We start from the raw sequence: 23,592 nt of genomic DNA, 5'->3' as shown, positions 1-23,592 counted from the left end.
GCACTGAAAAGCCGTTTACCTTCCCGCCACAGCGGTACCTATTTATCTACTTGCACTCTGATGTGCTTTCGAACTGCTAGGTTGGCAGGAGCAGGGACCGAGCAACGGGAGCTTACCCCGTCGCGGGGATTCGAACCGCTGACCTTCTGATCGGCAAGTCCTAGGCTCTGTGGTTTAACCCACAGCACCACCCCTGTCGCTTACCTACAAGCAAATGTGGAAACCTAAGGCTCCAACTCTCTTGTGTATTTTACCAGGGGGTAATTAATTACTCCATATAATTCTGCGGGACCGGCTTCCGAGTAAACGCGCACACACGTGGCCAGGCAGTACCTCTCAGAAGTAAATGCGAGAGGGAAAAGAGAGGCAAAGAAGGGACTGGGAGGAGGGGAGGGGAGATTCCCACACAAAAAGGCATCCACTGACACACATCCACTAGCAGGGCCGGGTTTGTCGCCCTCCGCCCCGGAACAAACTCAAGCCATGCTAGAAGGAAGCAGGGGGAGGGTAAGAAGGAGTGCACGTCCGAACGCGCCGCACCTCGCTTCCGCCGCCTCCTGGCCCCGAAAGACCTTGGCGCCGCCAGCCAACTGCCGTTCCTGTAGCCCCGCAGAGGACTCGCGCCTCTAACAAAGAGGCTCTCAGGTGTCTCGCGACGATAACGGCCGCCGCCATGGCAAACACCTGCCACACGCTTTCCAGTCAGCCAAGCTCCTCCTGCGCCGGAAACGGTCCCTTCTCAAAGCCCGCCCCGAGAGGCAGAAAGGCTTAAACGTATCTGGGCCTCACGCCGGAAGTAGCCTAGGGAGGCACAACCCTTCTCACTGCAGTTCCGCCCGAATGAAGTTCCGTAGCAACCAACCCGCGCGTCAGCGACGGCCGTTGACGCCCGCCCCTTCCCTTGAGGAGAAATCACGCCAGGCATCATCTCGTCACGTGGCCGACCACGCTCGCGATGCGGAAAGGAGCTTAAGTGTCTTGGCTTTGTGAACGCCGACAGCCTGTTGAGAGAGAACCGCGCATGCGCTTAAGCCAGAAGAGCAAGCTTGCTTATTTACTTATGGGAGCTGTAGCTACCAGTTACTTAATGGGCCATTTAGACATTGTAGAATGTAGATCCTTATATAGACAGACACGAGGGAGGAAGGAGCAACCTCTGGAACTTAAGAGCAGAAATGGAAAAGAAAAAAAAAAAGGGGTGGGGCCGAGGACGGGGGCGGGGGTTGGATCCCAGAATAGCTCACTGTAGATGCTGACCAAGGGTGGAAGGAAGAAGAGGGCAAAGTGAGGTTTGGAGAATCCTGGAACAGGGCCTGAAGCTCCACACAGGAGCATCCCCACACTGCAACATTTTGTTGCAGATCTCACCTATGACAGGGTATAGAGAAAATGGAGACTATGCAGAGCTACTGTCTTTTTTATTTTATTTTGTCCTATATCCCACAATGTAAAATCATTCTAATGCTTCTTAAAATAGCAGTAAAATTATACCAATAGTCGTACCTTGGTTCTCAAACGTTTGACTTCTGAAAATGTTCGAAAACCAAGGTGGAGCTTCCGATTGGCTGCAGGAGCTTCCTGCACTCAATCAGAAGACGTGTCGGACATTCGGCTTCCAAAGAACATTTGCAAACCGGAACACTTGCTTCCGAGTTTGTGGCGTTCAGGAGCCAAAACGGATGAGTACCAAAGCGTTCCAAGAACCAAGGTACGACTCTAGTCTACAAACATTAGGCCCAATGAAGCCACTTACTAGTATGTATATTCCACCTTTTCAAGAAGCTTAAGGTACCATCCCCGAGTCTGTCCCCCTTTATTCTCATGACAAGCTTATTGAAATGCTTTATTGTCATTGTACAACTTGTACACAGTGAGATTACACAAGCACGCCCCCCCCTCGGTTCTCTTAGCCTTAATTCCCCTCGTTTACCTGAAAGTCAGTTGCCCTGTTGTTATCTTTTCATTCAGCAGCCTAACACCCACAGATAGAAGCTGTTCTTTACCCTGTTGGTGTGACTAATCATGCTTCTATATCTTCTGCCTGAGGGCAGGAGATCAAGAAAGAGCCGGCCAGGGTGTGAATCTTCCCTGAGAATTTTCCTCACTCTCCTGAGGCAACATTATGAGGTACATGAGGCTGAGATCAGGGCTAGCACAAGAGATTTCACCACCACTGCCACTCTTACTCATCCACTTCTCCTACTGGCCGTGGTTATAGCTCCTTCACCTGAGTTACTTTGTTTTGTTGCTGCTAGATTGGTGGAGAACAATTGCTGGGAATGGCAAGTGGGGAGAGTGCTATTGCACACAGGTCCTGTTTGAAAGCTTCCCATAGGCATCTGGCTGGCCATTGCGAGAAAGAATTGCTGGACTAATGGGCCATTGGCCTAACCCAGCTTGCTCCTTTTTATGACCCTCTTGAGCCAGGCAGGCAAGATGTGGAGTCTTGTCACTGTTAAACCAGCAGTAGCATACCAAGAAGAAGAAATCTCCTTACAAACAATATGCCTGCTTCAGTCTGCCCAATGGTATGCTCAGTTTTGTATATAGCTTTTGACCAGCCTCTATAGATCAGGTTGCCATGAGCATATACCCCAGGCCTCTGGTAATGGCCCCTGAACCGAAACAGGTTCTCCAATATTGTGCTGCATTTTGGAGAAGACTAAAACAGAGATAGATTTGTTGTGCATATTGCGCATGTTGTGCTCCAAAACCCAGCGTTACTTGAGAGACATCACCACTCCTCTCTAAGGCCAGAGGGGGGCATGTGCCAGAGGAAGTAGGGGAAGGGTGGGTAACTATCACAAATGGCCCCAAGTATGGCTCTGTTAGTTACTATAATGCAGAGGTAATTAACCTACGGTCCTGCATGTGCATAAGGTCAAACAGATTCCTCACTGGCCTTACAGACAACTTCATTGTCCAGAAAGTGGGAGAAGCAACAAAAGGAACAGCCATTTTAGATCTGGTCCTAACCAATGTTGATGACCTGGTTAGTGGGGTAGAAGTGGAAGGATCATGAGGCGCGAGTGATCATGCTCTTTTGAAGTTTACTATACAGCGGAAAGGAGCAGCCAAGCATACTAGGACTCAATTTCTTGACTTTAAGAAAGCTGACTTCATAAAACTTAGGGAAGTGCTGGGTGAGATCCCATGGACAGTAATACTAAAAGGAAAGGGAGTTCATGATGGCTGAGAGTTTGTTAAGAGGGAGATAGTAAAAGCACAACTTCAGGCAATACCAATGAGACGGAAACATGGAAGGTGCATAAAGAAGCCAGGGTGGCTATCTAAAGAACTTTTAACTGAGTTAAGATTAAAAAAGGATGTGTACAAAAAATGGAAAAGGGGGAAAACCACCAAAGAGGAATTCAAACAAATAGCCAGCACGTGTAGACACAAAGTCAGAAAAGCTAAAGCACAGAATGAACTCAGGCTTGCTAGAGAGGTTAAAAACAACAAAAAAGGCTTTTATGGGTATGTTCGTAGCAAAAGGAAGAACAAAGAAACAGTGGGGTCACTCAGAGGAGAAGATGGTGAAATGCAAACAGGGGACACAGAAAGGGCTGAACTCCTCAATGCCTTCTTTGCCTCAGTCTTCTCCGATAAAGAAAACAATGCCCGACCTGAAGAATTTGGAGCAAATGATTCAGCAGAGGAAACACAGCCCAGAATAACTAAGGAGATAGTACAAGAATACTTGGCTAGTTTAGATGTATTCAAGTCTCCAGGGCCAGATGAACTGCATCCAAGAGTATTAAAAGAACTGGCAGATGTGATCTCAGAACCACTGGCAGTCATCTTTGAGAATTCCTGGAGAACAGGCGAAGTCCCGGCAGACTGGAGGAGGGCAAATGTTGTCCCTATTTTGAAAAAGGGGAAAAGAGAGGACCCAAATAATTACCGCCCAGTCAGTCTGACATCAATACCAGGGAAGATTCTGGAGCAGATCATTAAGCAAACAGTCTGTGAGCACCTAGAAAGGAATGCTGTGATCACCAATAGTCAGCATGGATTTCTGAAAAATAAGTCATGTCAGACTAACCTGATCTCGTTTTTTGACAGAATTACAAGCCTGGTAGATGAAGGGAACGCAGTGGATGTAGCCTACCTTGATTTCAGCAAGGCATTTGACAAGGTGCCCCATGATATTCTTGTAAAGAAGCTGGTAAAATGCGGTCTTGACTATGCTACCACTCAGTGGATTTGTAACTGGCTGACTGACCGAACCCAAAGGGTGCTCATCAATGGTTCCTCTTCATCCTGGAGAAGAGTGACTAGTGGGGTGCCACAGGGTTCTGTCTTGGGCCCGGTCTTATTCAACATCTTTATCAACGACTTGGATGATGGACTCAAGGGCATCCTGATCAAATTTGCAGATGACACCAAACTGGGAGGGGTGGCTAACACCCCAGAGGACAGGATCACACTTCAAAACGACCTTGACAGATTAGAGAACTGGGCCAAAACAAACAAGATGAATTTTAATAGGGAGAAATGTAAAGTATTGCACTTGGGCAAAAAAAATGAGAGGCACAAATACAAGATGGGTGACACCTGGCTTGAGAGCAGTACATGTGAAAAGGATCTAGGAGTCTTGGTTGACCACAAACTTGACATGAGCCAACAGTGTGACGCGGCAGCTAAAAAAGCCAATGCAATTCTGAGCTGCATCAATAGGAGTATAGCATCTAGATCAAGGGAAGTAATAGTGCCACTGTATTCTGCTCTGGTCAGACCTCACCTGGAGTACTGTGTCCAGTTCTGGGCACCACAGTTCAAGAAGGACACTGACAAATTGGAACATATCCAGAGGAGGGCAACCAAAATGGTCAAAGGCCTGAAACGATGCCTTATGAGGAACGGCTAAGGGAGCTGGGCATGTTTAGCCTGGAGAAGAGGAGGTTAAGGGGTGATATGATAGCCATGTTCAAATATATAAAAGGATGTCACATAGAGGGAGAAAGGTTGTTTTCTGCTGCTCCAGAGAAGCGGACACGGAGCAATGGATCCAAACTACAAGAAATAAGATTCCACCTAAACATTAGGAAGAACTTCCTGACAGTAAGAGCTGTTCAACAGTGGAATTTGCTGCCAAGGAGTGTGGTGGAGTCTCCTTCTTTGGAGGTCTTTAAGCAGAGGCTTGACAACCATATGTCAGGAGTGCTCTGATGGTGTTTCCTGCTTGGCAGGGGGTTGGACTCGATGGCCCTTGTGGTCTCTTCCAACTCTATGATTCTACACCTCACATCAATCCTACCCAACATGGACAATGGTCTGGGATAATGGGAGTTGTAGTCCAACAACAATGAATTACAGTGGTACCTCGGGTTAAGAACTTAATTCGTTCCGGAGGTCCGTTCTTAACCTGAAACTGTTCTTAACCTGAGGTACAACTTTAGCTAATGGGGCCTCCCGCTACTCTGTTTTAGTCTTCTCCAAAATGCAGCACAATATTGGAGAACCTGTTCTCATCCTGAAGCAAAGTTCTTAACCCGAGGTACTATTTCTGGGTTAGCAGATCTGTAACCTGAAGCATCTGTAACCCAAGGTTCCACTGTACTAGGGTCTACCACATGAATTTGAAATCTAGGTAAGTTCTAAGTCAACTTTTGAAGAACAGTGTCAAATACTTTATATAAGCAGGTGATATAGGTTGGTGCACTGCACTGAATGTTAATCATAGTTTAAGTATAATGAATCACACCACTTTGAATTGTATTATGTTTGCTATTTTCCATTGCCCTGATACTGTTTTATTAAACAGGACTAACGTCAAGACAAAAATGGGGGGGGGGGAGAAATTGTTGATTCCCAAGAATTTGTGCACAGGCGTCTAACCCTATGGCACTAGCAGAGCAAGACTGTAGGGGACTATAGTTATGTACTGTACTTGTGATCCTTCTGTTACCGAAAAATTGGGATATTAAAGTAACAGAAGTAGATGCTTGGTTGGTTTCAGCACAAGACATAAACCTGTCTGACACATTACTTTTTCAAAAGTTTAGAAAACAAAACGCCCTCTTGCTGTTGTAAATATAATGGTTTATCTCAATATCTTCATTTAAAATAGTTTGTTCAAGTGCTTCCACCTTGTGGCTACTGTGAGACTAGCCTATTTTAGGTATGATTAAAAGGTAAAGGTACTCCTGACTGATAGCTCTAGTCGCCGACTCTGGGGTTGCGCGCTCATCTTGCTCTATAGGCCGAGGGAGCCGGTGTTTGTCCGCAGACAGCTTCCAGGTCATGTGGCCAGCATGACTAAGCTACTTCTGGTGAACCAGAGCAGCGCATAGAAACGCTGTTTACCTTCCCGCCAGAGTGGTACCTATTTATCGACTTGCACTTTGACATGCTTTTGAACTGCTAGATTGGCAGGAGCTGGGACCAAATAACGGGAGCTCACCCCATTGTGGGGATTCGAACTGCCAACCTTCTGATTGGCAAGCCCTAGGCTCTGTGGTTTAGACCACAGCGCCACCCGCATATGATTAAGTTCCTTATATTTAAAACAGTGTGTAAGACCTAAATATTTTTGGAGACAGAGTAAGCGTTTTAGGTGGGGGACAGGTAAGTATAACAACACTCAATAACAATCAAGACCCAAAGCTTGACACCCAATTCTCTGGACTTTTTTCTCCCAATCAAATCCTGGAATTCCAGTACTTACTTTGTATATGACCATTCTTTGAAACTGAAAATGGATCCAAACGGAAACTGATGTCCAGACATGATTTTTGAGAATATGACCTAAAACAGCATCTAAAACAGCACCTAAAACAATATCTGGGTGCCCAGGTTGCATCAGTGAGCAAAATGCTCGCTCCTCCTCCAACCCCATCTAGAAGGGAGGTGCTCTCTCAAATGCATATTTAGAAGCTCTAATTGAGATCTTCATTTGAAAAGGATAACCTTGTTTAAAAGACAAGCCAACTCAAAGTAGCATTTTACATTTGAGAAGACAATGCTTTTATTTTAACAAGTAATCAAGTATTGAGGCTAAATCTGAAATGCTACAGAACGCTGTCAAATACAGCAAAATTGCTTAATAGGCATTATTTGTGGCAGCTCTGGTGCAGCTATAAAGATGAAGCCTAAGTTGCAATGCACCTTTTAAGAATGTGTTCTAGTTCATTTCAAGCTTTGTGATTAATGTGGCAAAACACTTCTCCTAAATATAACCTTACAGTGTGCCAGAAATTTGTCTAATGCAGGCACATAGTATACATACAAGGTGAGAGTGTATTTAGCTTCTAGGAAGCCAAGTCTTTTTACAAGATCAGCAACAGGTTTTAGTTAAGAGAACATTTTTAAGCATAGAAAGAGTTGACCATGCTCATTTTTGTATTTCCAGGCTGTGAGATTGCCCACTTTATCTTATTCCAATCTTCCACTGCAGCCAATTCAGAGCTTGGGTCTATATTGCCTACATTCCAATGTGCATTTCCCTCAAATGGAAATGCATAGCCGACTTTGCACTGTTGGTACCATACACTTAATTTATTGATTGATTGAGAGGGAGGAGTGTTATAAGCAGCAGAAATAACATGGACTTTTAGTCGAATGTTCCTTTTCATCAACTAGCAAGCGGAAGGGAGCAACCATTTTATTTTTATAAGTATGGTGCCTCTAAACCACTCCCTTTGCAGTAGGCTTTCAGCCTATATAATTTATGTTAACAGCCTGCCTCATTTTACATTTTGGAAGTCAACTTCTAATACCCAGGAGAAAACGTCATCTCTGCTAGTTCAGTTCAGTTCAGTGAAGTTTACTATCAGGATTTTTATTTTTTTTAGGGAAACCATAAAAATAGTGAATGTTTGTTGGAATTGCCCTACTTTCAGTGTCCACTTACCAAGACCACAACACGTACACTGATAACTTAACATTGCAATATCAAAGCAAACTTATTCTGCCTGTGGAACCTCTTGCAACAAAACCAGTTAAAGGTACACACTTAAAACAACAATGAAGTTTTCAAAGGTTTTGGCAGTGAATTAAGTATGAAGAGACATGGCATGAAGCAACCGCTATTCGTCCCAGCATCCATCATATACAGTTTCCCATTTCTAAACCTTTTGTAAAACCTTAATGATTTCTTTGGACCAGAAATAAATCTTTTTAAATACTCAAAATGCATAAAAATTCCCCATCCCACAGATAACATAGGCAAGAGTGTATTTTACGGTTTCAAAAATACTCTGAACCTATAGAAACGATTTACATTGAACAGCTATAAAGCTAAGTGCTAAACAGAAGGACATCCTGGAAGAGTCTACAGCAGAGGTGTTGTGCTTCAGCATTTGCTTGCAGCATCTGGCAGTGGGTAGCACAAGGAAGGCAGGACAATCATTGAGTCTCCTCTTCAGTCTGCTTTGTAGTAGCTTCTGTGGCACTGGCATTGGCAGCAGAGTTCAAGACCTCTCCAAAGTCACCCCCAGCAGGCTTGGTTCCCCCAACCTTATACTGAAGAGAGATTTAGAGACTTCAGATTACACTCTTTAGAAGTTAAACTGCAATTATAGTTAACAGCCTATGGCTATATACCCAAATATTATTTCTCTCTGTCTCTCTGTGCAATCCAAGTTTAGACAGCAAGGGAACCCAGGTGCTTCCCATAGCTGTCTCACAATTATGAAACTTCCTTCTCCCAATGTCCAAAGCAGAAGCCTGAATACAGAATAATGTTGTTCTTCATGCAGTAATTAATGGGGCAATTTAAAATCCATTATGTATTTCTATTGGGAACAGTCTCAGTTCTGAGCTTTCAGAAAACAGGCTGATACAACTGAATAAAGTGTGTACACATGAGCATCTTAGCATACAGATTAAGTTTAGCTGCAGCAATAGTAGAGGAAACTTTGTAGTAAAATACCAGAGGTAGATACCGTATTTTTTGCTCTATAAGACTCACTTTTTCCCTCCTAAAAAGTAAGGGGAAATGTGTGTGCGTCTTATGGAGCGAATGCAGGCTGCGCAGCTATCCCAGAAGCCAGAACAGCAAGAGGGATTGCTGCTTTCACTGCACAGCGATCCCTCTTGCTCTTCTGGCTTCTGAGATTCAGAATATTTTTTTTCTTGTTTTCCTCCTCCCAAAACTAGGTGCGTCTTGTGGTCTGGTGCGTCTTATAGAGCGAAAAATATGGTAAATGATGTAATCCCCAATTTGACGTGCAACATGTTAAAACAACCATCTCTGTGCCTTATAGATAAGGTAGAAAGATGGTTATGCCAATTTGCATAATTATGGTTGCAGAAATGCTACACCTGGACAGACATACTAAAAAAAAAATCCAGTAAGGTCAGTAGCTAAAATGCTGCCCAGTAAGATTTATTTTCTTTGCTTTCATGAGTTCTTTTAAAAGGCACATAATAATAATGATATTACGGGTGTACAAAATTTATATAAATCAGTTATAATTTTAGTAGCCTACCTTAAGCATATCCTCAGGGTGTAGGGCACACAAGGCATTGCATAAGCTAATGTCCTAATTCAATGCAAGTTTGACTTCCTGAGAGTTTCAACTGTGCTTCAAATTGGTATATGGGGAGAGAAAGAGGGAAACTAACACTGTCCTGCTAATGCATTTCTCAGGCTGTTTTTACTGAGCACACTTCATTCTGGTCCCCTTAAGAACCAATAACCTGTCCTCTGTTTTCTCTTCCAACAATGCAGAAGTTAAGCTTTATTTAGTTCCCAACAGTGTGGTACTGCTAGTAGACACCATAGTAGTTAAATGTTCTCCATTGTTCCAAGGAAGCAGAATACCTACAGATCAAGTATTCTTAGAAATCTCAGCTAATTTTTAAATTTTATTTTAAGAATGAAGTTTGTCGTTAGATTTACCTTTAAGTTTTCCACTTTTTCTTCAAAGGACTTGAATGTTGGGGAATTTCTATTCAGGAAAGAAAACAAGAGTTACATTTCTTGTTTGGCCTTAGAAAATGTATATGCAATGGCCAACCACTTAAAGAAAAAATTGAAGAGCAGAACAGTACTTTTAAGATGCAGCTATGGTGCCAGTCAGTAGCCTGCAAGATTCCAATTATACAATTTCCTTTTTTATATTTCATTATTTTCCAGCCCAATCCTATACGCCAGGGGAGGGGGAACTAGATCTGGCCAGTGGGCCAGATTCTGACACACACGCTCCCTGGGGGCACTTGCCAGACAAGTTGGGCCACCCACCTCAATCATCTGTTGTCAGATTAAACATTTCCGTTTACAGACCAGCTTAACCTCAAACTGGGCTGCAAAGAAAGTTCTGTGCAGCTGATCTTAGTAAGAGCTTCAGTCAGCACCAATCAGTTGAACGCTGGAGTGTAGCCTATCCCACCTTGCATTTGGCACCAAATATATAATACACCAAATGAAAACCCCATTTGCCAAGAAGCCATAGGCAGCACACTTTAAAGCTCCCAATTATTCCTTTGTTTTATTTAGGTTTGTTTCTCCACCCCCTACAACAGACATCATATACGATGCTATGCGTCACATACGATACTGTGTGATGTTCTCCACAGCTGGTATTTGCAGTTATGCAGAAGCACATAGGTCAAATGAAACTATCTATCTATCTATCTATCTATCTATCTATCATCTATCATCTATCTATCATCTCCTTTCCCACCTTCCTTACTCTAACAGAAGTCCACAGAATCAGTGGTAACAACGCAGGGTATGTTCCTGCTTCAATACAAAATGGCATTACTCAAACACTCTATATGGGGCAAGTCAAATACACCCTTACCTGTTTTAAATATGCATTTGCAGCAATCAATATTATTTGTCCCTGCTTACATGAGAATAGGAACGGAAACTTAATGCAATTACATACATTACCTCATAGCAGGCATGCTAATTGAATGTTGTAGACAACGTATACTACACGGCAGCGTTAAAAGAAAGGAGAATCAATCAGATTATGAGGAGACGTGTGCCATGTCCCTGCCATTTCGTGTAGCAAAACATTATCAGAATATTTATCCAACACACTCAAAACAGGCATGCAAATCTGTCACCATGCACCACAAAGAGGGAAGCAGTAGCAACATATAAGCACATCATGCTAGGTTAGTAAACAAACTCCACAGGGTGGTTCTTAAGGTAACTGATCAGATTTAGTCAAGAATGCCAAACATTACAGATTAATCAGATGGGTGTAAACTTCAGGAGTAAGCACACCCAGAATTTTAAAACCTTAACCTAGGGATATAAACATGATTCAGCATATTAGTCAATATCAATGTGTTTTCAGAATGGGGCCAATCAGCTTCTGCCAAAAACCACTCCTCTTTTTATATTAGCACTTTATGTTCATGTTCTTTATAGTATATTTATGTTCATCCTCACAACCATCCTACAGGATATACCAGGCACCTATTATTTTATCTGTTCACCCAGCCTGGAAAAGTGCAAGGAAGAATCGGATCTGGACTATCAATAACTATACAGTGGATCACAATAGCTTTCTGTATACTAATAATGCTTGTTCCTTCAGCAACACAGGAGTAGATAATGCCTTGGGGCAGTCACTACACTGTTATGGTGAGCTGTTACTTTATAGGCCGTTAGATGCTGCCAAGCCTATCCAGATTTAGTGATGCGGTTGTTAAACAAGTCAGTTTTATGACATGTTCCAGATGATCAGGAAGCTAAAACAAAGCTATAGAAAGCCATCAGTTCATAGCAAGGGACAGGTTGTTCTACAGAAACGCTTTCCATCTAGAGAAAAAGCAAAAATGGTTCTCACTTAAGCTGGTCCGAATGTTTCAATTATGTTCCTATATAAACTATTTCTATATACAGTTTGGGCAACACCAATTAGTCTGCCAACTACTAGCTACATAGGGTTGAGTCCAACTAAGTCATGATTAACTTCTGAACTGATTTCAATGGGTCTGCTCAAAGAGTATGATTTAGCGGGATACAAACCATGTAGGTACAGTGTACAAAGACACTGTAGGTTGTCTTCTACCATGGAGTTTAAGTAACTGGGTCATATTTTAACATCTGATTTTTTTTTTAGCCTTGTGAAGACTGCTAACAGCTCCTCTGAATGCTTGGGCATAGAGAACCAAAACCCCACCACCTACATAATAGGAAGCTGGCATTCATACCACCACATATACCCCAAAAGTGAGTCAAGGTGCATGTGTGAACATGCACCCCTAACTCACCAAATCATTTCCCCCCAGGCGCATCAGTGCTTAACCCAGGCATAGGCAAACTCAGTCCTCCAGATGTTTTGGGACTACAACTCCCATCATCCCTGACCACTGGTCCTGTTAGCTAGGGATGATGGGAGTTGCAGTCCCAAAACATCTGGAGGGCCGAGTTTGCCTATGCCTGGCTTAACCTCTCATTTTCACCTTTTAACATCTATTCACTTTCTTGCCCTATCATCTTCGTTGCTACTTTCTCTCACACATAAGCTCTTTTCTGTTTTCCTCTTCCTGATTTTCCAGCTGTTCTGCTCTTTGGCGATGAAGCAGCCTCAAGGTTGTCGGGTAGCAGCCCCAGTTCTGCTGCTATCCCTGCATCCCCTTGACCTATATTGTCACAGATCCAATTTCCCTCAAAAGTGCTGCACAATTATTGACAACAGAACTGGAAAAAATACAGCACACTTTCCACTTGCTTAGGGCTGGGATTTGTACCAGGTGTTAAAAGACAAGCTATCCTTCTTGAAATGCTTACTGCAGCTACAGCACACCCCAAGGGGGCATAGCTCAGTGGCAGAGCATTTGCTGTGCATGCAGAATGTGCCAGCATCAATCCATTGCACCTCCAAAGTAAGGCTGTGAGAACCCTGCCTGAAATCCACTGCCGGTCAGTGTAGACAACACTGAACCTAATGGACCAACTGGTTATGATTCAGTATAAAGAAACTTCCAATGTTTCTAAAGGAATATAGTGCCCAGCGTTGCAAGTGAGCAATAGTCAAAACTGCTAAGAATTAAAAGGTAAAATGTTTTTTGGCTATTGTGATCCTGCACAGGGAAGTTCAGCAGACACATCGTTTGCTTTTCATTCTTCCAGTGCCGCCATCCAAAGGAGGATTATCTTGCCTCTGTTCTTGTTTGGTGCCCAGGTATCTCACTGTGGAGGCAACAGAAATCTCCCTCTTCAGATGTTCCACTGGAAGAATGTGATATGTGCCCAGCACTATCCCCTTCTACTTTCCCCAGCAGGTCTGGAACCTTCAGTCATATAATAGAAGGAACTAGAGAGGGGACAGGAAAAATATCTGAGTTTTAGGTAAATAAGAAAAGATATTGCTCATTTTTGTGCTGAAATTCTGCTCCAGTAAAGTAGAAGAGTATTATCTGAAAGGGAGAAATTCAACGCCATGCTAAGATAATAGTTCCATCGTGGCAAACATTTCAGGCTTGCCAGATAGAACGACCCCCCTATGTGCTGTTTCGGTGATTCTCCCAATACCCCCCCCCAAAAGTCATTTGGGAGGAGAGAAGCTTCACTGCACAAGTGGAAGTCCTTGCACAGGGCTTCCACTAAGGGGACTCATTGGTTGAATCCCACCCACCAGTGTGGTTTGTGCTAGGGGCAATGAAACTCTTCTTGCTAAGACTCTCTTAACACTAACTACAAAGTCAATCTGCTGTTATTTGATCGTTGGTAACATTCCCTTGAAACAGGCTATTCAATATGTTTTAAGTGCTCAATCCAGGGGAAGCTTGGTTCATAGGAACTTGCAAAAATTAGTAAAACAATTCAAACCAACATATGTAACTATCAAATAACAGGTCTAACATTTCTGGTACATCTTGTGATTGAGAGGTGGCAAAACTTGGGGTAGACCTGACCTCTGAGAAACCTGTATTCAAGGTCTATCCCTCTGTTTGGCTCTCAACAGGTAAGGCACCTGTCCATGGATGGATGGGTGTGGTATCCAGACAGCATCCTTCCACTCACCACAGAAACCCTCTGTTCTTTCCCTGGCTCCCTTCACCTCTTCCATTCCTTATTTAATTGCATTGCTATTGCAATCAACTTCACAGGGCTCTCCCTGCCTCCCCTGAATTTCACATATTATATATGGCTAACAACATTGAAGTGCTCTTCAGAGCTGCCATATGCTACCTCCCACGTCCCTTCCACAAATGGGTCTTCTCTGTGGACGACTTCATTGGATATAACCCAGTATTTCTAATAATCTATTAAACACCTTTTTTAAAAAAAAAAGTTTTTGTGGTGGGGAAGGAAAACTACTTTAGCCCTCTTCAAGTTACCCAGTATTATGGTCAGTCAGGAGCTATTCACTAGACAACAGAAAGACTACAGCAACTTTTCACAATCTTACCTAAAGGAATGTGTAAATGCGTGCACTCTGTAGGACACCAAGCAAACATTTAAAAATAAAGAGAAAGTTCCAGTATAAACACACAGGGATTTTCACAGTAAAAGTAGTGAGCTTGAGGTAGTGCACTTATATGTTAACTGACTATACTCCAGAAGAGAATGGCAGCAACAGAAGTGAAGGGTTCGTTTTCAGCAATGAAATCTAGCTCTGAGATTCAGCAGTTCCAAGGAAATATTGTGCAATTAAATGCAAGTGATTTTAATTCTGAGTGAAGAACCCACAAACTGAAATAAGAAAGATGCAAATTTTTGTATCGTCTACACCAGTGTTTCCCAACCTTGGGTCTCTAGCTGTTTTTGGACTACAACTCCCATCATCCCTTGCTAGCAAGACCAATGGTCAGGGATGATGGGAATTGTAGTCCAACAGCAGCTGGAGACCCAGGGTTGGGAAACACTGGTCTACACAAAAAGCTGCCCAGAGTGTAACGAAGAACCCAAACTTGACTTAGTGCAGGCTCCCAAAGAAGAAATTGCAGCCACTTTGCCCCTCCCCAGTCCTTTTTTGCTGCCATGTTGAGCTGGACAGAACTAAGCCAAGCTTAAACACAAGCCCAGATTGGGACACTATGCTAAGCTCCCTGTATATTAGCCATGGGGTGCAGCCAAAAGCAAGCTGGTTACAGCTTGTTTAATGACATGTCCAGGTTCAGGTGACATGCTAAGCCAAACCTTATTGCAGTGCAACAGCTATAAAAGGGCCAAGGAGGAGCAATGCGACTGCAAGCTCTTCAAGCGTCCACATCTTCATACATTCATGTTCAGTCAAAGTTTGGCTTAACTTGACATGCAAACCAGGTCACTGTGCGGCTGCTGTTATACCATTAGGTTTCATCACAAGTTCCTACCACCACTGCTTTAATGAAGAAAAACAACTGGGCCCTTCAACCTCAGAAACAATGCAAATATTTTAAATCTTTTTTTAAAAAAAAAAAAGCTTCCAGGATATAGAATCCAAAGTTACAGTTCACACATGCTCTGCTAAGGATACCTAGAGATGTTACAACCCAACACAAGCACGTTCCATCCCTCACCCCCAGAAAACCTCACCAACAGTACAAAACATATAAACAGAATAAAAGATGAGAAGTTTTGTAAGCCACAATTCTAGGAGGGGAGTAATGCTTGCTTTCGGTAGCTTGATGGCTACTCTCTTTCCCGGTGTACAAGTAACCAAAGAAGAGAGAACATGCAACTTGTTTAACCCCATTCCAACTGATGTTTTATTCTCTACTGCCTACCCTCCAACATGATTACACCAAGAAAGGAACATCTAGATGCAGGAGCTCTCCAGGATTGGTCTTATCAATTCAGTGCAGTACCGGCCCAACTATTAGGTAGGTTGAGGCGGTGTGCTTCAGATGGCAGATTTGGGTGTTTCGTTAGAGAGAAGCACAATGTTGCGATAGCTTTGTTAACACTCGGGAAGGAAACACAATTTGCAGTCTCAGGCACCTAAATATCTTGGGAAGTGCACTGAATAGGAGGAACCTAATCAGGGCACATTGGGAAGATGGAAGTCTCAATGTGGATCAATATTAGTCCATTCAATGGACTGGGGACCATTTCACATGTAAGTGGCACAGTCCCCACCCACCCATTAAAAAAATAGAATGCCATTAGCACAAGGCCAGAGGTGGTAGTTCCCTGCTTCTTCATGTCAAAATAAATAGCTTAGTTATAGAATCAAGCTGTCAGTTCCCAGCTGCAATCCACAAACTCTGCACTCCTGGAAGGGTTTGCAATTTTGTGTTTGGCACTGCTGAAACCCTATGCAGTGTAAACAGATACTACTACAGGCGAGGGGAAAATTAAAGTCATACTTCACATCTTCCAACTTCTTCGTTATTGCAGAGCCAACTGTTGAGAATGCAGCAGAAGCTTTCTGCCCAGCTTGAGACAGTGTTTCTGATGTCTTCTTATACCTAAATTAAAAAAAAAAGTTAACCTATTATCACAATTCTCAAACACCTGCACCACAAGTGTTGGAACAGGCATACGTATTACTTTGCTCCTAGTGCACTTGAAATTAAGAAGTCATGCATTGCTAGTAAGGCAGCTTATATAAGCTTCTTCAATCCTTAGCATTTCCAGTGAACACTAGCTTCGGTACATCAAATTTATCTGAAAAGTTAGCTTTTGTATCCTGTGTCCCTTTCCTCTATCAAAATGAGAGAAACTGGGTTTAGAACTCTCTCCTCTTTTTTTTTTGGTAAAAGTGGCATAACTAACAAGGCACAACAAGGCATCTATAGGAGAGCACGTGGAATAACTGATTTGGTTTTAAATGGAAAAGGTTTGCCAATAACACATCTCTTTCGCAACACACATGGCAAAATATTTGCTCCACGATACAATTTGTGTGGTAAGAAAACAGTTGGCAGAGTTGCCTCATCTTCCTATCAGCTTAACCAGAAAAAGTTCTAGAAAATTGCAAGACATCCAGGTTCTTTTGTCTTAGATGATGGTGCCAAAATGCCATATTGAGTCTTTTACACACAGTTGCATTAGGTGTTTTCAGCAACTGTAGCTTACCACAAAGAATGAACCATCTGACCACACGTTCAACACACGTGCTTAAGAGCAGGGACAGGAAGCTGTGGTCCTGCAGATGATATTTAAGTGCTAGACCAACTGTATCTAGCCCAGCATTCTGCTCCCACAGTGGACAATGAGGATGATAAATTGATGTAATGTTGAGATGTGTGTGTGTTTGTGGTGTAGAAATGAAGAAAGTATGTATCTGATTCCATTTATCAATTGCTTCCCATAAAATACATTGGAAGTGTTTTCACAATGAAAACATCAATGTTCAAAAACAATTGCAACGGCCTTCTCACACCCACGATCTCACAGACAACAAAAAAAAAACCACTGCCTCCAATATATGTGTGTCGAACTACAGCTTAACCCTGACCAATGGTCATGCTGCCAGGGATTGATGAGAGTTGTCATTAAACAACGTTGGAAGAGCCAGATGCTTAATGGTATGACAATTTTAACCAACCCTAGAAAGAAGCTCGCTTCTGCTTTGACTAAACCTTGCCTAGACATTAAGAACCACTTCACAAAGTTTTCCTAGCTCAGGCTTCATGCAAAGTGTCTGAATGTTCTCCCATCACCGAAGAGAATTCAGGCATACAGAAAACTAACATTTTAGGAAGAATGGTCTCCTCTGAATGGTCCTGCTGAAACCCTCGCTACAAACATATAACCTGTCATCACTAGATCCTGAAACAAAGGCTTCCTCTGAGAAAGCCCACCAAATTCAGCTAATGAGGAATCTCAAGCCCATCCCTTGCATTCAGGCAAAATAATTTAAGTGAAGAAACATACGCATTTGTTGCTGTGACATCTTGCCACCCTTTGGAAAGGTTCTGCCTCAGCTCCTGCAGTGAACTGATCCCCAGTTTTCTCTTTATTTCTGCTAGATGCTTCTCTTTAGCAGCTAGTACCTGTGACAAAGTCTGGATTTCTTCTTCCACCTACGAGATAGAGCCCATGAAGAAAATCAACTAGGGAAGCATAAGCTACTGAGGAATTATTTTAGAGCAGATGTTTTCACATTTGCTATGAACATTTCCTTATTTGGAACAAATTACACTTGCATCCTTTAAGGGTTTAAATATATGTTAATTATAGGTTTCAGTTTGAGACAAAACACCAACAGATTCTGATTCAGTAATCAACTAATAGTGCCACAATTCAATTGCATGGGTAATTTTCACATCTACTTATTAATGAACTTATTGGTTGCTTTTGGTTATTGGTTGCTTTTTTTCCACAAAAGCAACTCAAAGCAACTTACAATCAAAATAACATTCACATTAAAAACAGTATAAACCAAAACAGAAAAATCTAAAACTTGTAATGGATTGAAGGCAATATAATTCCCTCTGTTCCCAATGTTCAGGCTGCAAGATAATCAGGGTTGTTGGTTATTTGTTGGGGTTTTTTAACAGAACTACAGAAAGCCCTCAGGCAAAAAAAAAAAGCTCCAAAAAACCAACAACCCCTAAGCGACGGTGAACCCCCCAAAAGTTTGGTGTTGACAGAATGCTCAGTGGCCATGTTGGTTTGGGGCAGGGTAATGGAAAAGAATGGTTGAGTTCCTGAACAGCATCGCTGCACAGTACAATGTTTTGTTTCAGGTCCCAATGTCACAGAACTAAGAGCAAGAAACATGAAAAACTTTGAAGGCACAATCAGAGCAAAGTGAGTGCTACATCTGCGATGTCTTTCAAGTGTTCTTACTCTAAACCAAAGCCTTCTGCATTTGCAATTCCAAATGCCAACTTCTGCTTCAGCTCTTTTTTTAAATTCTGTAAGGAGACAGAGCTGATCGAAGCAAGTGTGGCAACAGGTAACCAGGAACTACTTTTGCTTGCAAAATAATATACTGATCAATATGTGTAAATTAAAATGGATGCATTGATATTTAAATGTATTTCTGTTTGTTTTGTTTTCCCTTTAATGAATTTGCAATTGTTAAAACCCCCAAATATATGAAGCAAACAAATCAGCTGAACCTTTCATGCATACAGAGGTAGCTTAAGCCATAAATCAAGGTTGTACATATTGTACTTTTCTTCCAGCAAACACAGAGCTGCTTTACATGGACCTTCCACTGAGACCAAGACACAATTAACTACAGAACAGCACCATGCAGCCTTAGGCCATTCACTGTGTTCATTATAAAAACAAATTATTTTCCAACAGCACTATCAGAAAGACAGCCTCATAACTCCATATTAAATGCAGCTGTGGCTCACACATGTGAATCAGATCATTTTTGAGGGCCACACATAACAGGTTTACCTTAGCAAGCTCTCTTCTAAGTTCTTCCTGTTCTTCTTCTGACAAAGCCTCTGCAACATTAACTGAAGCAGCAGCATCTTCTCCAACTTCAGGAATTACTTCATTTTTCAGCAGACCTTTAAAAAGAAAAAGAATCACTACTTTAAGATTGCTTTGTTGTCAAACATTTGTCATCAAGGCTGGTGGGGTGTGTGAAAAGGAAGAGTGGGGGTTTCCCACCACTGCAATGGTGCAGGGATGGTGAACTTGTGGCTCCTCATACATTGGACTGCATCATCCCCAACCTTTTGGCTGTACTGAAGGGTCACAGGTTTCCCATGCCCCTGATAAGAGGACTGTCTGATTTATCTTGCTGTAAGGAGCATTTCAATGAATGGATGCATGACAACAGACGATATTTGACAGTGAATACAGAGTTCAATAGAGGCAGAAGCAAAAACTACATTTACAGCACTGAGCTGCTTTATCAGGGTTTTGTTATTTTAAGATCAGAATTAACTGCTACTCAGATTTCAGTGCCTTGGCCTCATCTAACCTCTTAAAACCTTCTATCCTTACTACTTCTGTGTGATCCAAGATTTCCCCATTTCACACCTTCCCTTTCACATCATATTCATGCCCTCATGGTATCTTCATCTTGAGCAAGAACTGGGCAAGGGTTTTACAGATCATATGGACAACGCAGAAATGACAACCAAAGACGCTGGTTTACATGAATCTGATTCCTGAAGCTTGGAAATCTGAAACTTGCAAATCTGTGTGCCAAACAACTCAAATACTGTAGAGGGTATACCGTTCAACACTGGTCTGTTCCGGAAGTCCTAAGTTGTTCCCAATACCCAGAATGCATCCCAGAGCACAACCAACACTCCTATGCAGCTGCACAGTAAGTTCAGTAATGGTGGAAAAGCTATTTTACATTACCAGTCTTCTCAAGGACATAACTGCCCCCAATATGGTTCCCTGGAACAGTCTGAAAATCAGAGGTTGGTGCTAAAGACCAATGTAGTAAATAACACCAATACAATCTTGTCACTCCACATACCAAAGAGAATGTTCTTTTTCCAATAGCAAACGGAAGTATTTCCTGCAAAGCTCTCTTCAGATTACTATCAAGAAGGCAGTAAACCAATTGAGAATTATTCTGCATTACAGGAACATAAAAATCATTTATGCAAAACCTATCCTCAAAGGATGGTAAATAGTGTTTTAAGTTTTCCTGAGACAGCAAGCAACTGAATCAAAACATTCTGCCAAACGCCTCTAGTTCTCTGCAGTAAGTGCATTCTGGTTAAATTTTTTATACGAGTAGAATATTCTAGTTATATTTTTAGCTGTGCTGTGACTTTATTGGGGATATCCATCCAGGAATGTGCCATCTTGCATCCCCCAGAAGGATGGTGGGCAAAAGGGTTTTTGGTTCTTGTGCTGCACAACTCTCCTGGCTGCCTCCCAGTCACGCTGCAGGGAAGTTGTCTCAGGATGCACAGAACGACAGCTGAACACATCAGCAGAAGAGAGTCAGTGCGGTGTTGCAGTTGAAGCGTTAAAATTGGGATCTGGGAAAACTAGGGCTCAAATCCCAAGTCAGCCGTGAAGCTCAATGGGTAACCCTGGGCCGGTCACTTCCCTTCACAGAGAATGGAGAGGGGAAGAGTTAGATTTGCTTCTCTTCCACAATCAAGAGTATTGCTAGAAGTACTGGAAGGACACTGGTCATCGGTAAACAAGTTTATGTGGAATCCTACCCACCTTGCTAAACATGCATTGCTACTAATGCTATTTAGGATCCTACTAGGCCAAGAAGCATTTCAGATATATTCTTACATAGATCTCATTACCATAGACGAAATTGCACAGAGGTCATTTCCATCAGGTGTACTCAAGGTAGAAAGCACCAATATTCACAGCAAGAACCCGCTTTTCATAGGATGTATATAGTAGTCATAGGGTACATAATAACCCATCACCCTGCAGGAAGATTGCTGTGCAGAGCGTGTCTAAGTGCAGATTCCAAATTCAGTTTTATCTAACTAAGTTGCAATCTTATTTAAATACTGTAATCAGTTTTAAAAGTATGCCAAGGTCCAATTTTAAGAAAATTGCTGTAGTGGCAAGTATCTAGTTTTACCAAATAACTTAGTAAGTTAGTTATGGCCTGCAAGCATGAAATACGATTAAAAGTTTGGTGCCTTAGGCATCAAACCATCTCTACAGAACCAGAAATTCTAGTCTGTCAAAACCTAGCTTGTGATGTCTAAGGAAATCTTTCATGTTTGTAAATTCATTTCTCTCCACACACACCCCTTTAATTTTTTGCAAAAATATTTGCTGAAATCTGAGCATTATTCATTCTTTTCTGAGCATAATAAAAGGCGGTAGGGTGAAAATATGCCAAACTATTCCGTCAAATTTGACGGAACTAATTTTATTCTAAGTTGTTTGGAATAGTTTCTAGCAGTTATGTTGAATATATATATAAGCACTTTGAAATTCACAAAGGTTCCACTCCCAAAATCTTCCCCAAACTAGTGCCCTCCCAGATGTTTTGGACAACAATTGGCTGGGACCGATGGGAGTTGGATTCCAACATCATCTGAATGACATCAGGGTAAGGAAGGCTGTGCTATAGTTACCTAAATCGATGTTCTATGAACACTTGGGAAACACACACATTTTTTTCCAAGATCCAGCACAAAGGAGAAGTTCAAGTGAGCTCTGGACCAAGAACCAGAAGAACATTTAACTGGTTGTGCATGTCTCTAAGAGCCAGTGTGGCATCATAATGCTTAGAGTGTTGGACTATGACCTGGGAGACCCACGTTCGAATTCTCACCCAGCCATGAAGCTCATTGGGTGACTCTGGACCAGAGAAACACAGAAAACTTACAGCTTCTGCTAAGTCCTTGTTGTCAGATGTATGTGAAAGCTTGTTTTGGTACTGGATGCTAATACAACATTCCCCATTCTCTCAAATCATTCTCTATGCCTGATAGTGTTTAAGGCAGCTCTGAGGCAAAGTTCCACTAACATTTAATTACCTATTATTCAAATCAGGCTTTCAGTTGCTTCCATATTATTGAGTGCATCCCTATTTCTTCATTCATTAAATCTAACATGCTATGTTTTGTTCCCTTCTGGGAACCCTGTTATGATCACTTCCATTCCAGCAGAAAAGCACAGAGCACATTACAACAAACATCTTAGGCTATAACTTTCAGAAAGCATACTGAGCTATGATCCGCTCTTATAGTATGGATTCTCTTAAGAAGGCTGTAGATATAAAAACAGTTACCAGAATCCTTCAACACAGGAGATCCAGGAGGAGAAAAAGCCATGCTGGGCGATAGGTAGAGATAATTTCTATTAACTCCAGTATCAAAATCAAAAGGAGATTTGTAATCCTCATATAAATCCATATCCAGCCAGTCCATCACAGAGATCTCAGCATGCATGGGAGCCATTCATGTCGCTCCTGCATCCAGTCTTCTCCTCTCCTTTTCTTTGCACAAGTCATTTGACTTGTTAAAATCCGAGGCATCAATTTAAAGATGCTAGGCACTCACACCGTGTACCAGGTTTCTATTGGAGAATCATAAGCAATTGATAGGATACCAACTTTAAAAGCAATGGCTCAGGTACTCCTTAACTGCAGTAGTTTGTGCAGTTGATGGTTAAGGCTACAACTTTTCAGTATGCCAAAATCCACTCTATGCAACAAGGCATTTTCAGTAAACTGAATTGCCATGGGCTCTGGGAAGTCTCAGTCCTGTGCAGGATTACACCAGAGTTTTCAGTCTTTTTTTTTTTAAGCGTCAGCTGACTGCACCAGGATATTCTTAATCTTCTAGGGCACAAAAGGATTACCAGCCATAATCTATCCTATAAGCCATCTGTGTAGGACTTTATGCCTGATTAATGGAATAGATTTTTCTTCTCCAGTGTGTAGCTTGCAAGCCCTGTGTGTCTTTGTATATATAGTAGACAGCTCTAGTCAAATTTCCTAGTGGGGGGGGGGGAAAATCTGTGTTTGTTGCTTGCACACAGCAGGTTTCTATGAGTGAAGTGCCTCTTTGTCAGACTGCAACAATCCCTTTTCTTACTTCTAGCTTCATCACGTTGCTGCTGTGCATTCTACACTATCAACTGCAGAGATATGTCATTCAACTGACTTCACCTCAGATGAAGGTCCTGGCGTGTAATGTAGCCTTTCTCAAGCTCTGCTGAACTCAGAAGTGGTACGGGGTATGGGGCTCCCCATCGTTCAGGAAAGTGCAACAGCAAGCACAATAGGTTACAAAGGAAGAAACAAGATGCTAACTGTTATCCTTAGAAAGGATCCATTTAAGAAAATGGGGGAGAAAACAAATACAGACACAGAATTGCAAGCA

At 42.2% G+C, this 23,592-nt stretch overlaps 2 protein-coding genes across 3 annotated transcripts in view; both read right to left on the bottom strand.

Moving 5' to 3' along the window:
* Positions 1-840, bottom strand: part of MRPS28 (mitochondrial ribosomal protein S28) — a 31,732-nt gene extending 30,892 nt beyond the window's left edge. The window contains exon 1 of the mRNA XM_081874864.1: positions 541-840. Coding sequence (XP_081730990.1) covers positions 541-675 — 135 coding nt within the window. The 5' untranslated portion in view covers positions 676-840. The remainder of the gene's footprint in view (positions 1-540) is intronic.
* Positions 841-6,945: 6,105 nt separating this feature from the next.
* LOC309348977 (tumor protein D52-like) overlaps positions 6,946-23,592 on the bottom strand; it is a 35,210-nt gene continuing 18,563 nt past the window's right edge. The window contains exons 2-7 of one of the 2 annotated variants that reach the window (XM_081874815.1): positions 19,202-19,317; positions 17,720-17,868; positions 16,207-16,308; positions 10,844-10,885; positions 9,848-9,896; positions 6,946-8,466 (exon numbers count right to left, since the gene is read on the bottom strand). In XM_081874815.1, coding sequence (XP_081730941.1) covers positions 8,350-8,466; positions 9,848-9,896; positions 10,844-10,885; positions 16,207-16,308; positions 17,720-17,868; positions 19,202-19,317 — 575 coding nt within the window. In that variant the 3' untranslated portion in view covers positions 6,946-8,349. The remainder of the gene's footprint in view (positions 8,467-9,847; positions 9,897-10,843; positions 10,886-16,206; positions 16,309-17,719; positions 17,869-19,201; positions 19,318-23,592) is intronic. The other variant, XM_081874816.1, reaches the window with a different exon arrangement.

Source organism: Podarcis erhardii (genome assembly GCF_964252035.2).
Source record: "Podarcis erhardii genome assembly, chromosome: 8".
NCBI classification, from domain to species: domain Eukaryota; kingdom Metazoa; phylum Chordata; class Lepidosauria; order Squamata; family Lacertidae; genus Podarcis; species Podarcis erhardii.
The sequence above is the reverse complement of the archived record's forward strand: the minus strand, read 5'-3'. Positions and strand labels throughout refer to the sequence as shown.